General features: G+C 36.0%; 2 protein-coding genes across 3 annotated transcripts in view; both read left to right on the forward strand.

Moving 5' to 3' along the window:
- zbtb16b (zinc finger and BTB domain containing 16b) overlaps nt 1-5,865 on the forward strand; it is a 59,881-nt gene extending 54,016 nt beyond the window's left edge. For both annotated transcript variants that reach the window (XM_063016298.1, XM_063016299.1), the window contains exon 7: nt 742-5,865. In XM_063016298.1, the coding sequence (XP_062872368.1) occupies nt 742-971 (230 nt within the window). In that variant the 3' untranslated portion in view covers nt 972-5,865. The remainder of the gene's footprint in view (nt 1-741) is intronic.
- A 2,964-nt stretch (nt 5,866-8,829) lies between these two features.
- On the forward strand, nt 8,830-15,153 carry tmprss5 (transmembrane serine protease 5). Its single transcript, XM_063016514.1, has 13 exons — nt 8,830-8,856; nt 9,812-9,959; nt 10,840-10,941; nt 11,065-11,175; nt 11,427-11,562; nt 11,788-11,901; nt 13,046-13,089; nt 13,184-13,346; nt 13,431-13,615; nt 14,415-14,513; nt 14,587-14,729; nt 14,807-14,959; nt 15,063-15,153. Exons 1-13 carry the CDS (start codon nt 8,830-8,832, stop codon nt 15,069-15,071), a joined length of 1,434 nt encoding a protein of 477 aa, XP_062872584.1. The 3' UTR covers nt 15,072-15,153.
- The last annotated feature ends 888 nt before the right edge of the window (nt 15,154-16,041 follow it).

The following is a 16,041-nucleotide window of genomic DNA, read 5'->3' on the forward strand; positions in this document are numbered from 1 at the left end:
GTGGAATTACTGACATTTACACCCGCTGTCAATGATGGATCAATAATTAGTTTAGAGCTGACAGTAAGATCCAGTTAGCTTAGCCTGCTTCCAGATTAGAACTTTCACTGCTCACATCAGTGGTCAGTTTGTGAGCGGTTTTGATTTTTATAATAAAAATGTAGCATTTTAGATGGCATGTTTCACCCCATTTTTCCAAGCTGAGGGGTATTAGCGCCATAGATGAATTTAACCCTTTAATGGTCTACTCAGATATGTGGTTGAACTTACTTTGCGTTTAAATGCTTGGGTAAAAATGAGCTGTATTTAAATAATCTTGTTTGGGTTGTATCTACTCCTTGGTTGACTTGTGTTAAACTCAAAAATATTGGTAGATGATTTTAAGAAAACAGCCTTTTTAACCTATTTGTTAAATTTGAAGCTAGCAGCTGAAAATCGTCCATAAAAGTTGCATAATTTTTCTGATCAACTCAACTGGTTGGTAGAGGCTCATTAAAAATACTGTGCACTAGTAAAAAAGATATTAATGTTTGTTGTTGGTACAGTCCCAAGAAACTAAGAAATGTAGTTTTTTTAAAGACCATTAAAGCGTTAAACAGGACATGACATTGTTTGTGTATGTATACACTATTTGTCAAATAGAATGTGTATTCTGAAATATTTTGATTATTTACAATCTGCAATCCTCCATACAGCCTTTCAAAAATTGACTTGCGCTTTCCAAACTCCCATTTTCTTCAGGTGAAAAGCCGTTCGAGTGTAAGCTGTGCCACCAGCGCTCACGTGACTATTCTGCCATGATCAAACACCTACGTACCCACAACGGAGCTTCGCCGTACCAGTGTACCATCTGCCAGGAGTACTGCCCCAGTCTGTCGGCCATGCAGAAGCACATGAAGAGCCACAAGCCCGAGGACGTCCCTCCGGACTGGAGGATCGAAAAGACCTACTTGTACCTGTGCTACGTGTAAGACGGAGGACAGAAGAAGAGAAAAAAGGGGAGCAGCTGGTATCTGTGTTTCAGTTACTCGTTTTACTAAAAGCCTGGGCCAAAGATGGACAGGAAAAGTAATCAACTGTGTTGTGAGACAATGTCTTTTTATTGTTGTTTGATATGAACATAGATTTATTTGCAGCTGTCTTTAATGAAAATATGCAGTTCGCGTCTTGAGAAAAGGACTTTTATGAAAGTATAGGCCTCTAAAAGTACTATGATACAGTATTTGATTATATTCAAACCCACCACAAGTGGGTACAAGTGATTCCCGATTAGAAAATGAAAAACTGCCACTCCCTTTATTCCAGCTGAAAATTTGCTGCACTACATTTCATTTTTTTTGAGTAATATTCAATAACATTGTGTTCTTTTTTTATTCTTTTGTATTCACACATGTGTAGAAGTGTAGAATTCTCATTCGAACCACCTGTCAAAACGAACAAAAAATATTTACCATCACATTCAGAGTTAAAGCGGATAATTAGGTGAAGTGCGGCAGAAATATGCCGTGATCTATGAAGACTTTTTAAAAAGACATCTGTTCAGAAGTGCAGGCGTATCACACTTACTTAGTTGAGTGTTAAAAGCACTTCAAGGTGGCCAATTAACAGTAACCGAAATTCTGCTGTATTAAGGAGAACACCACATTAAGGACATTCAGGGATGTTGAATAGAAAAAAACCCATTTAGAAAAACTACACTGTGCACTTTCACAACTGACATCACAACCACAATGTACAGGATATTCATTACATCCAGATTGTTTACCATTACTTCACCATATAAATAATGCCTGGTAGACTTTTTCTTTACATTTAAGTGAGTATTAAATGTAACCTGGTGGCTGAACGATTACAAAATGATAACAAACCAAAATCTTACAGGAGACTCAAAAATTTGATTGGAAATGCTTTCTCACACTGTGATTATACAAACTGGCAAAAGAAATGGTTGCCAGGTTTTGCCAAGGATATCTTTAGAATGTCTTTTTGTTTGTTTATTTCTGTTTTAATCAGAAATCGGTTTACATAAAAAGTTTTAGCTTGTCAGTGTGCACATTTTAAATTGTATAATCAGGGTTATTATTGTCAACCAAAACTGTCAACAACTGCTAAACATTACAAATAGCTTTGTAATACTTTCTTTAAAACAGTCAAGGCGGTGGTAGCTTTGTGGTTAAGGTACTGGACTAGTCAGCAAAACCAGGTTACCGCTGTTGGACCCATGAGCAAGGGCCTTAAACATCAGTGGCTTGCACTCACTCACAACTGTAAGTTGTTTTGGATTAAACTGCCAAATACCGTTTTATAAAAGTATTTAAAAAGTACAAATGTGAACTGCAAGAACTAAACCACCCCCCTTGCACACACACACACCAAAACAATTGGTTTGTTTTCAGCCTGCTTTTGTGCTGTGATCGTTTTGTATCATCAATCTTTAAGCCACAACAGTGTTTTGATACACTGATGCAGTTTCAGTGACTTTATATTCCCATTTCACACTAATCACGCTCATTATGTCAATAATCTTTCGTTAGTGCCGTGTATTAATTCTTTAACTGTTGTACATTGTATAGAGATTAATCATACAACAGGCTGAATGTTCAAACAGATTACGGATATGAAATATGGAGATAAAAGTAATCTAAATTTTAGATGAATGGCCAGTATGCAGTATTCAGCTGTTGAGATTTTACTTTTTTACTGTTTTAGCTTTTATGGTTTGTTGTTTGTTTTTACTTGAAATATCTTTTTTAATACTTTCTCTCACTTTCTGCTTTTCTGCAATCAGGAGGAGGATTCAGTTTATTAGTCATAGCTTAATCATAATGAGGGGTGGAAATAACACATATTTTATAAAATGTGTTACATTTGAACATAATCTTCAGTAAAATATTGCATTCATAACTACTTTCTTTTGGTCCAAAAACATATTAGACACACCAGGCGTCAATCCATTGCATGGCAACACAAACTCACCCATACACTTGGAAAGAAACCAAAGTAGGATGTAGGAACCTTACATAGATACAGACAGATGAAGAACATGCAAAACTCATCAGGATTAAGCCCAGTTCTTCAATGACATCATAATTCAGTACAGTATTATTTCTTTCTTACAATTAAACTGTAGTTTCAGATCAAAGAGGTGGAACTGACCAAAACCTTTTAACAGAATTTAAATAAAACCTTAATCGATCCCTTAAAATGTGATTTCATGATAATTTATAATTTTGCTGTGTCGTTGTATTTTTATATTAATTCCCAGTTTAAGTAAACATTTCACACAATGAATTTATCTTTAATACAATAACATACTCTTCATCGGTCTGTTTTGCACATTTTCTTGTTTTTATAATTTGCATTATTTCAAATTTAATCTTATTCTTAATTCACACAAATTTTGATTTACTTGACTGACATCAGATTGACACTCCATCTAACAGTAAAACAAATATATATAAATATCCTGACTGGTTAATAAGAGGAATTTTAAAAGGGAAAAAATTAAGCTATGGTATAAGGGAGAAACTTGAACATTGTGATTAAAAGTGTTGTCTCATTATGTGAAATTAAAGATGTTAAAGGACGTGGAGTACAAATAGGTACATACATTGTGTTTAAAAGTAAAAAAAAATAATAAGAAAGATGCTTTCCTGTTAAGCAAAAAAATATCTTCACTTTCAGATTAGCCAAATGTGGCACTTTGTTTAAAAAATGTTGTATTTTTGTATCCTGTAACGTGCTATACATGTCCACTTGTTTATATTCAAGTGAGTCGAGTACTTTTACAGTAACTTTTAAATTGTGTATGTTCTTGATTTTGTGATTTTTTCTCGTGCCTCTTTTACAATGTTGACAATGTTCAGTAGTAGGTGTATGTACAGCTCATATTGTGGTCGCTGCTGCTGGGTGTTAATTCGTTGACGGTGATCTGCTCAAATTTGCAGGTCTAAAGTCTCGAATTCAGCATTGATAAGCACAACATTTTTATGTACTTGTATCGTGTTCACTACATTCTCACTGTGAGAGTCACGTCAAGAGTTATATGCAGGTTTGTGTACGTGCAATGTGAGTCAAAACTATTATTGTGCGTGCACTGTGAGTCAAAACAATTATTTCAGTGTTTAAATGCACTATGTGTGATGAAAAAATATTCTTCCATGAATCTACAGCAAGACTTTTGCATTCTTTCTTTATGGTGTTAAACAGGGTTGGGCAGAAACAATATGCAAGGCTAATAGACTGAATATACATAGTCCCAAATGTATTAACTAATGTATTCTGTTAAACACATGCATTATGAAACATATTTAGAATACATATTCACACAAAATATCTAAATAACACTATCTCAGTGTTATTGGTAAGGACAGTGTCCAGTGCTACAGTGTATGTGGCCTAATAAATGTGTATTTAAACCTGTTTAAAGGTTTAAAGGGCTTACTGAGGCTTAAGCCCTTGGTCCCAAAAGATCACAAAATCCAATACAAGCAGTTATATAAAAATATATACCTGTTAATTGTAATAAAAATAGACAAAAATAGCCTCCAACATAAATTAAACCTAAACCAAAGTACAGAGAAAAATGTTTGTATTATGCTGCATGTATTGCTAAAACTAAACTACACTAAATAAAACACTAAACTGAATTAATTTAGTTTAAAAGGTTCTGTAAAATCTAAAGCTAGTCATTTCCCAAATAACAAAAACACATATGAACTCTTTAAACTGACAAAACCTGAACTGAATTTGATAAAGAAAAATGTAAAAACTAAATAAAAACCTTAATTTTAAAACTACAAAATTCCTGGAAAGAAAGTGTGAGTTTCTGTCAGGCACATCAAGTGTGGCAACCAAAATGCTAAACCACTGAGATTGACGTGCTAAATTGCCAAAACAATAAAGAAACCAACAAATAATTAAACAAAAAAGAGGTTTAAGCCTTTTTCAAGCCTTATTAGTAAAACCTTATTTTTTAAGCTTTTTAAGGTTTAACATTTTAAAATGATCTCCCCCATCATCTCTCAAAAAAGCAAATGTACTTTGAATACATGTCAAAATAAATCCTGGACTGAATACATTTTTGTAATTTGTATTTTAAATACTTGCAATCTGTTACTGCCCAACCCTGCTTAATAGAAATAGAATATTAAAACAAACTGAGCACAGTCAGGGATGCCATCACAAACTGCACACTTTCAGATCAAAAATGTAAATCTCAGCAAAACTGTCAGCACTGAAAAATGATTTTGTTTCCTTTAGGCAGTTGGTATTATTAGCCTCTGCTGTGAATGTACAATGCAAACAAACTTCATAGCATTTGCAGTAAACATATTAGACAGCACAGACGACAAAGTGGCATCCCTGTGGCATTGTGTTATCAGTCTGAAAGCGCCATTTTTTCTCAGTGCCATTCTCTTATAATTTGATAAATGCTAGCACTGAGAACTTACATGGGACCAAATGGATTTAGCTAGTTAAATCGTTATATTTTTTTCTTTATTGTGATGTGTTTACTCTTATGTTGAAATGATTTGCAATTATTGTCGTTAATGTTACTGTCTACCTCAGCACCAATTCTTTATGTAACGTTAAAAGGTGCCCAATTACAATTGTTCTTTTTTTCTCTCTCTTTAGTGCATACATGCATTTTGTTTCTTAGCAGGCTCTTTGTTAGGTCGTTTGTTGTAAAAAATTTTCTCAGTATTTTCAGCATATGCTGTCCTGTTGCACTGTGTGGTGAAATTAATGCTGCAGACTGAGGTAGATTCCTTTCTCTTCTCTCTGTGTGAGTTCAAACACAGCTTTGTGTAACTTAGTGTTGTCTGGAGTGTGGAAAAATAAAGAATCAAAAGAGATTAAAAAGAGTGTTGTTTTTTTTTTTTTTGCAATGTTTTCGTCTATATGAAAAAATGAAATGTCAACTGTGGGCCAAATCATACAGCATGGTGTGACCTCTGCAATACTGTAGTATTTGGTCAGTGTACAATAAGATTCATTGAACTTGATCTCAAGCCAGATTTTTTACGTTCTTATAAGTTAACAGGGTGGCTCAGTAGGTAGCACTGTCATCTCACAGCAAGAAGGTCCTGGGTTCGATCCCCAGGTGGTGCAGTCGGGGTCCTTTCTGTGTGGAGTTCTCTCTGCATGTTCTCCCCGTGTCTGCGGTTTCCTCCCACAGTCCAAAGACATGCAAGTGAGGTGAATTGGAGATACTAAATTGTCCATGACTGCATTTGACATTAAACTTGTGAACTGATGAATCTTGTGTAACGAATAACTAAGTAGTAACTACTGTTTCTGTCATGAATTTAACCAAATTGTGTAAAACATGACGTTAAAATGATAATAAATATAAGTAAACTTAACCCAAATGTACAGCATGATCCCAAAAATTGCCATTAGAACACATTTTAGTGAGTTATGCCTTTTTAGAAGCTTAAAACTGAAGTTAAAACAAACGAGGGGCTAAATACTCAGTCAGGAAAATAGGCGGATGGTGAAATGAGTTGCTGGACCAGGATTTCTTTAGGATCTTCACAAAAATATTCAAACAGCGTGCGAAATTAGCAAACCTAAACCAAGGCCGGGCATGTTGTTCTCTATTATTCTAAGTTATTAGTGTTTGAAGCTGGCAATCATGTCAGTGTGAGAGTTTTAATTAGTATTATCATCTGGTTAAATGTGTGTACGCATCCTTACGATTCTGTTTATAGCTATAAAACCTTTCTGAGTCGATTTTACACCAAAATGATGTGATTTGCCTGAATAAACACACCATGAAGCCAAGTTCAATTAGCACAGTTAGCAATGAAATGCCAGTTGTTCGACATATTAGTTTAAATTACCTTAAAACAGGGATGAATTCAGTATGTAGTGGTATTATTAATGAAGCAGTGTGTTGAGAATGTGAGTCTTTTTTACTGCAGTGTTATTCATTTATATTTTATTAAAAAACAGCGTTAGTTATAACGTTCATCACTTCATGTTATTTGCACGCCATGACTAATGAACTAATAGATGTCAGTGCAGTAGTGTTGGAGTTAATAGGGTTTTAATTATACCTATTTAAAGTTCCATGTTATTACTGTTTTGCCTAAATAGTTGCTAGTTTATTTCAAGACAATACACTGATTAATTTTAATCATTTTTTCTCTTTTGCATTTACACAACAATGTATAGAAGCTGCTGTTCATTATAGTCTTCACTCATCGGAGCAATTTAAATGCTTGGTTTTACATCTATAACGGGATAAAATTAAACATTAAGCTTCCCTGTGCATGACTATTCATCAGTATTTATAATAATAATAATAATAATAATAATAATAATAATAATAATAATAATATCCCAATCTACTAGCGAACCATTACTATTCAATATATGTGGTGGCAGCGCCCCCTGGTGGCACAGAGTTAGTAACACCTGTTAGTAATCTACACTTATATTAGCAGCATTTATCAAAACTCTAGATCAATGTAATTCTCTAGATTTGCTTATTATTATTATTATGCCTAGATTTCATGAGCAAAAAAGTTTTTTGTAGGATACATTAAATACAATTACACATAAATAACACAACACAAATTCAGTATCTCGTTGTATTAGTAATAGAGCAGTTCACAGTAGTCAGTTAAACTCACTTTATGTTATCAGAATTGCCTGTATTTATCAATAATTGCGTTTTCTATGTTTACAGAGACCTCTTGGTGTATATTCTCATTTAATTTAATACCCATAATACGTTTTAAGGTGAGAGAGGTTTAATATCTGATTGCAACTGTACAACACATGTAGTGCAGCGTCATCTGTTGGCAGAGAGACAAAATGTTGAAAAACAGGTAATACAGTACTTATAATTACTGATTTACTAGATGTTTTGATAATTGTAGTTTTGATCATTTGCCTAAACATATATTATTTTACTGTGAAGCAATTGCCTAAGTGATTTCATTTCACACTTTACACTAAATTAGACTTTACACTAAAGTAGAAGGCATCAACACATCCTTTCTCATAAAGGAGAAGGTCTTTCTGGATTTCATTTATTGTTATCCATGCATGATTGCATTGTTTACAATGTTTTTACATAGTTTCCCCATTCTTTTGCAGCTAGAGCCGTCTCCACTTGTCCAGGAAGGCTTTTTGCAGGATTTTGGAGTGTCAATTAACATTTGTGTCCATTTGTTTAAAAAAAAGTGTTTGTCATGTCAATGCACGAGAATGCCTGTCTCAAAGTCAATTCAGGGTGGCTAAGGTCAGGGCTCTGTACTGACCAGACAAAGGGCACAGTCCTGCTGGAAACAAATTAAAAGCATATAATTAAATTCTAAATCCTAAAATAAACCTAGAATAACAATATCTTAGACTCGTCTATATGCATAGATACAAAATATAAATAATAAACTGCAAGTGTAGTCTGACATCACATTGAAAGAATATTGTTCATCCTGTTCTTGGCGTACCTTTCTGAATGGTGCAGTGTGTTTTCTGCCTCTGTACATGTGTTGAAGTGAAATGACTAGCCTCAGCTTTTCAACATTTTGTAATTAAATGTCTTTCTCTGTAGCTGTGAACCATCAGGTAATCAGCCCCGCTGCGAAATGGACACACTGTTGGCACAGGTCGCAGCAGGTGTTACTAAGTCTTCTGCATCCTATCAGTGACAAGGTAATATCTTTGGAGATGTTTCTGAAGCTCTACAAAGAACTAATTCAACCAGTCGAGGCCCCATGACCCCTCTTGGTTGAACAACAGGCTCATTCTTTGCTCCCCTGCTGACCTTATTGTCTCTTTGTAAAGCCAAAATCCAGTGTTGCATTTTAGTAAATGGCCAGGCAGCAGGAGAATGCAAAGGTGATGAAGCTGAGAGGGTGAGCAAGAGGAACCGGGCCGGAACCACTCTCGCCTCAACTGACAAAAACAAGGATAAACATGGTAAGAAAATTGTAATAACTTTAAATAGTATTGACTTTTTTATTAATTTAGTAATTTATGTACAACACTGTACTATATACTGTAGATTAGCAGTTTATGACTATATAGACTATATATAGTTTATTACAGTTTAGATTGTTAGCAACATTTCACATTACAGTATGGGTAATTAGCAACATTTGTTAATACAGTATAGATAATTAGTATCATTTGACATTATATTATAGATTGTTAGCAAGATTTTACATTTTAGTATAGACGTGTATGGACAGTATGATGTATCGGTGGCCCAAAAGTGCAAAACACACCAGCAAATCCAAAACCGCAACATTAAATGCTAAACACCCACTGGTTTTTGCATTTGCTGGTGTGTTTTTGATTGTGCCTGTGTATCTTTGCATTTTCTGGTGTGTTTTGGGGTTTGCTGGTGTGTTTTTGCATTTGCTGTGGCGTTTGTACAGGCTACCAAACCTATTAGCTTAGTTCTCCAGCAACCCAGGAGTTCATATTTTTTAGTTAGTTTGTTTATATTGTAACAAAAAGTGTCTTGACAGTGTAATTAAGATATTTGTTTTAATGTTATATAGAGAAGAGAGAATGGATGAATTCTGTTACTAACAGTACAGTTAGATACCTGGTCATTATATCATTACATAATGAAACTCTAGCGGCAGAACTTTTCACAATACAGGTATGGATGTTTCTTGTAGCTTTGTTGCTGAATTAGCTGAGAATCACAGGTGAGGTACTGAGCTGAGTATGATGTTGGCAGGTGGCTTGGCAGCAGACAGGGTTGGCACTGTGCTTCACACCTGTTCATGTTGATTCAGTCCACTGTGAATATCACATAATTACTTCAGTGTCTGTATGACAGAGTCTCAGTGAAGGTGCAGTGGAGGTGATCGAAAACCCTGCAGCAGTTCCACCCTCATTACAGAATGAGAGAACAAGTATAAAAGAAGGGAAAGAAGAACCAGAAAGCTCTAGGTCCTGCTTCAGAGAGCTGAAGTGTCCACATTATGGTACATGCACTGCACATCACTAACACACCTGGGAAATAATGAGATTATAATAACAATGTGATTACTGGGTTTATGTACATTTTATTAATCTGATTCTGAGAAACCTCTGAATGTGTTAAGTCTCAGTCACACTGAGTTTGTGAACTTAAGATTAGGCAAAGCCAACTTTTGCTGTCATTAATTTTGACCTGTAAAAATAATGGCTACAACCAACAACCAATAGGACGACTGCTCTATTATGTTAAGACTGGTGCTTCAGGTTAATACACAGATGATACCAAATTACCAACCAATTTTAAATACAGAAAGCTGTGTACAGATATTATCAGATTTCATCACCAAAGTTAAAACGACAAATTGTATTTATGAACCCTTGAATACATTTTTCTACCTTGTCTTCCACCAACGCTGGCCAATGTGGTTCACATGCTAGCACAGACATTGTCCTAGACACGTGTAAATCTTTTATATATAATAAATGTTTTATATTTTTATTAAACATATAACACAAAAAGATACACATTAAAAACATAATTTCATACAAATTTAACTGATGAGTCAGTTTAGCTAACTGAACACAGCCAGGCTTCATTTCTTCTAGTTCAATGCTTGATAGATTGCAAAGTCGGAGCCAAAAAACTGCACAACACAGTCTTTCTTCACACGCCACCTATGTAGCTGCTATTTGAATTAAAAGTGGTGCTGAGACAACAGCTGTTACCTGTTGGAAATGAATTTACATCACTTTTTATGACTTGAAGGATTAATTAAACTATATGAAAGTTCTGTCAGTTATAGCTTATTGATTTATCACTGATATTGTCAGTTATGGTGTAACATTTTGAATAACTAAACCTGTTCTCACTTTGAATCTGACCAGTCTGTCATATGATATCAACAAAAGTGTCCAGTCAAAAAGTGATTCGAGCTTTGTGTGTCCTGGGGTTACTTGGAGGCATCATTGTTAGCCTGTGGTTTATTGGTAAGACTTTATATTGACCTTCATACTTCATACAGGCATGTACATTTGGTCATATACTGTATTGTATTCCAGCAACTGCACGATTTTTACATTTACCACATTTCTGTTTTCCTCCCTCTTCAGTCAAACTGCTCTTAAATCCTACCTCAACTAGTCATACAGGGTTAGAGGAGACCGAGGAGACCTCATTCTGTAACATATCAGAGGACACTTCAGTGAGTGACCCCAGGAAAGGTATGTTTTATAAAGCAAAAAGCTCATACCAGCCTTAGTAAAACATTAAGAAACAATATGTCCCACTAGTAAACAGAACAGAGTAAATAGTGTCTCCACAATTGTTGCCATGTTGTGCCATGTTGCACTGGCACAAAATGAGGCCCATATCACGAAACTCACACCTCAGTTTTTTTTTACTGTGGTTATGAAGCGCTTCTCTCAAAAATAAAGTGGGGAGTGTGGAGAGATTTTGACTGAAAGGGACTCAGTGTTTTACAGGATCAGTGCTGAGAACTCTTTGCTTGAGATCCAGCTGAAGAAGAGACCAACGTGGCTGCCGGTTTGCTACGAGCACTGGAACTCTTCATTAGGCACCCTGGTGTGTCAACAGCTGGGCTATCTGAGGTGAGCCCGGATAGTTCTGACAGATCAATCCCACAGCACACACTTTCAGCTCTCAGCACCTTTTACTTGGAGTGCAGCTAGAGATGTATTCTCAATGTTGACCTTTCATGCTGTAATGATCTTATCTGCACTCATGCTTATTGCAATGTAGAGCACTGATTTGATGACTATGTCATTCAAATACAAAAATCTTGTCATTTTCTGACCCAAGCGACATGTTTTTAGATTAACCAAGCACAAAGGGGTCAATCTGACGGACATTGGGCCAAGATATAAAGATGGATTTGTTCAAATTACCTCAGAACACCAAGGAAATCTGGAAAGCTTATGGCAGTTCAGGTACTACTTTTTGTCTGCAATCTATAATGCTATAATACTGATACATTTTGATTCATGGCCAAAAGTACATTATATGTCCATCAATATTTTAACTACTGAGTTACAGACATTTCAGCCACACCCTAACAAGTGCATATAAACAGTTATATAAAATAGATTAAATGCTTTCCCAGCATGACTGTAGCCATGTGTACAAAGTGAGATCCATGAACCTAACAGATTTACTCACTCACTCACAAATAAAGGCAATTTAAATTAACCAATCCACCCAGTATTATGTTTTAGGTGGTGGGTAAATACCAGGAGTCTATGGCGGAAACCCAGGTAGACACAATAAAGAACATGCAGACTCATCACAGACAGTGATTGAGGATCCAACCAAAGTCCCTTGGACCCTAAAGTTCTGTGGCTACTATACTACCTGCTATGCCTCTATGCAGCTCACTTGTTGAACATCTTATTTCAAAACCGTTGCCACTGATATAGAGTTCATACTGTAGTGTTCTTATGACATTTGCCAAGCCCATATTTGTTGGCAGACTAGACTTTATCACAAGCCACACTTGCTTGGCTCCCAACAATAATATCTATGTTACTTTCAGAGACGGTTGGTTGGCCTACGGCTTTACTGATAAACTGTTGGTGCTCGTAGATGTTTCTAAACTGAGTAGAAATTTGACAAACACATTTGCCACATGACTTTTTTTTGCCAGTGTTTTTCTATACATTTCACAAGTCTGTTTGCTTCATTTCATTTTTGGCACTTGGTGACCATGGGTGTGGCTAAAATAGCCAAAATAGCCAAACCCACACATATGTGTTGGTATATTTTTTATGTATGTATTGTATGTGGCAAGAGAAATAATCGTTTATACAAGAATTTAGGTAGACATAAGACATAACTGGTAGTGTCTGAGGACAGGGAGCCAAGGGTGAAGAAATCAGAGAGCATAGAGTAATCATTCAAACATATTAGGGCTCTCTATAATAATCCAACAGCCAAGAGGTATGTGCTATCATATTTGAAGGAATTGGATATACCAATACTAAGACAATGGGGTGGGAAAATGATTAGATAAATGAAAACTGTTTAAATAACTGTTTCTAGAAATTAATGTACATGCATTCTTTTTTCTATCTGTAGGGAAAGTTGCAGCACAGGGAAGATTATAGCTTTAAAATGTTTTGGTGAGATCTAAATTAACCACAGTCACAGATAAACAATAACAATATGTTGTAGTGAAATAGACTGAAATTCAGCATGGTTGTTTTCTTTGTGTAGACTGTGGCACCAGGACAACATTATCCAGAATAGTTGGTGGTGTGGAGGCCACACCAGGTAAATGGCCCTGGCAAGTTAGCCTCTATTACAGCAATCGCCATTCCTGTGGAGGATCAATCATTACGAGCCAGTGGATTATTACAGCTGCTCACTGTGTCCAGTAGTAAGATCTTTCAACAAAAACTATACCACCATGTATTTAAATCTCTCATAGCGTTTATTTTGCTAAGCCTATGTTTTTTTTAAGCTACAGGCTGCGTCAGATCTCCAGTTGGGTGGTTTATGCCGGAATTGTTACTCGTAATGCAGCAAAGCTGGCGCAGCAGACGGGCCACTCTGTGGAGAAAATCATCTACAACAAGAACTATAATCACAGAGATCATGACAGTGATATTGCACTGATGAAGCTAAGGACAGCTTTAAATTTTTCAGGTGATTCATACTTTTTGAATGAATTTCATATAACATGAATAATAACAAACAATACTGTACGTTCACCGGTCACTTTGTTTAGATCACTTGTACACCAACCCATTCATTTAATTATGATTATTATCAGCCATTCAGCAGAACAATTCATACAGAAACAGTTAAAGAGCTTCTGTTCATGTCAAACATCATAATAGATTAAAAAAGTGTAGCATAGCTGGTGTGACTATGTCAGAAACTGCTTATATCCTGGGATTCTAAGCACAACAGTCTCTAGAGTTTAACCATATTGGTGGGAAAAACAAAAACATCCAGTAAGCATCAATTCTGAGGGCAGAAAAGCTTTATTAATGGAAAAGGTACAAGTATAATTGTCAGACTGTTTCAAGTTGACAGGACAAATAAAACTTCATATCAATTTCACTACTGGAAACAGAAATCTGAGGCTGCAGTTAGGATTAAAACAAATGAATGACTGGTCTTACCCTGGTTTGTGCTTTGACATGCAGATGGTAAGGTTTAGAATTTGGCATTAACAGCATGTTCCTGTCTTACTGGAATGGTGCCCATTGTGGTCCTAAACTGTTCCAGCTCATTTTACTCAAGGATCAATATGTGCATTAAAAGATGCTGAGATGTTTACAGACAAAAATCGTTATCTGATCTCCTAAAGCTGAGATACTTTCTGTTAATCCAGAGTTTTTTTCTCATAGCTTTGAAGAATGTTGATATCATGGGAATGTACTTTTTTATACCTTTCTAAAGAATGTTAGAGGTATGCTATGTTTTTACCCATCTCCAGACACCATAAGGCCAGTGTGCCTACCAAAATACGCCCATGAGCTTCCCGGAGGAACACTTTGTTGGATTTCTGGCTGGGGATACACACAACCAGATGATGGTAAGAAATTCACTACATTTTCTAAAATATATATAATGTGTCTATGTACCATGTTTAATCGTGTTTTGTACAGTTCATATTCCTGACACGCTAAAAGAAGCTCCAGTGCCATTGATAAGCACAAAGAAATGCAACAGCTCATGTATGTATAATGGAGAAATCACACAGCGGATGCTTTGTGCTGGCTATACAGAGGGCAAAGTCGATGCCTGCCAGGTAAAGGTGCAGACTTAAAAACACTCAGTTTCAAGTGGGGAAAATGAAAATATTGACAGCCATTTTTTTCTGTGCAGGGAGACAGTGGAGGTCCACTGGTTTGCCAGGCTGATAACGTTTGGAGGCTGTTTGGAGTTGTCAGCTGGGGTACAGGCTGTGCAGAACCCAATCATCCTGGTGTATACACTAAAGTGGCTGAGTTTTTAAGCTGGATTTATGAAGTAATTGAGGTATGGGACAAACAGTTTGAGGTCTGTGTACATGACTAACTATTAAAAGATTCTTAATCTCAGGAGTTTAATAATGTTTTTTGTGTGTTTTTCATCTATGCAGACCTACTAAGAGATGGCATGAAAAACAAGTGACTGTCTTCTGAGCTTCTAATCTTGTTGGACTTTATACATATTTTCTGAGCTTTGTTAATCTTTAGTACATTGTTATATTTTGTTTTCATGTTTGTAATAAATTCAGTATTAAAGAATTTAAAAAGCATGTTTCTATTTTTATAGCATTTGATTTATTTATGTTGTGTACTATTAGTAAATCCAACGCCATGCTGCTCATGGGCTCGGTGGGTCTATCACCATACGAAAACACTGGGCACAAGGATCAAATGCACACTGGACATGCTGCCAATCGCTGGGCAATATACACTCACTTAGGGGCATTTTAAAATAACCAGTTGGGGGCATCACTGTGGCCTCACAGCAAGAACGTCCTGGGTTCGATCCCAAGGTGGAGCGGTCCGGGTCCTTTCTGTGTGGAGTTTGCATGTTCTCCCTGGGTTTCCTCCGGGTGCTCCGGTTTCCACCCACAGTCCAAAGACGTGCAGGTGAGGTGAATTGGAGATACAAAATTGTCCGTGACTGTGTTTGACGTTAAACTTGTGAACTGATGAGCCTTGTGTAACGAATAACTACCGCTCCTGTTATGGATGTAACCAGAGTGTGTAAAACATGACGTTAAAATCCTAATAAAGAAAGAAAGAAAGAAAGAAAGAAAGAAAGAAAGAAAGAAAGAAAGAATAGCCAGTCAATCTTTTGCATGTTCTTGATACAGTTTCAGATTATTATTATCAGCCATTCAGCAGAACACTTAATACAGAAACAGTTAAAGAGCTTCTGTTCATGCCCTAACCCTAACCCAGCATAGCTGGTGTGACTATGTCAGAAACGGCTTATATCCTGGGATTCTAAGCACAACAGTCTCTAGAGTTTAACCATATTGGTGGGGAAAACAAAGACATCCAGTAAGCATCAATTCTTTATTAATGGAAAAGGTACAAGTATAATTGTCAGACTGTTTACAGGAT

This window comes from Trichomycterus rosablanca, chromosome 20 (genome assembly GCF_030014385.1).
Source record: "Trichomycterus rosablanca isolate fTriRos1 chromosome 20, fTriRos1.hap1, whole genome shotgun sequence".
NCBI lineage: Eukaryota > Metazoa > Chordata > Actinopteri > Siluriformes > Trichomycteridae > Trichomycterus > Trichomycterus rosablanca.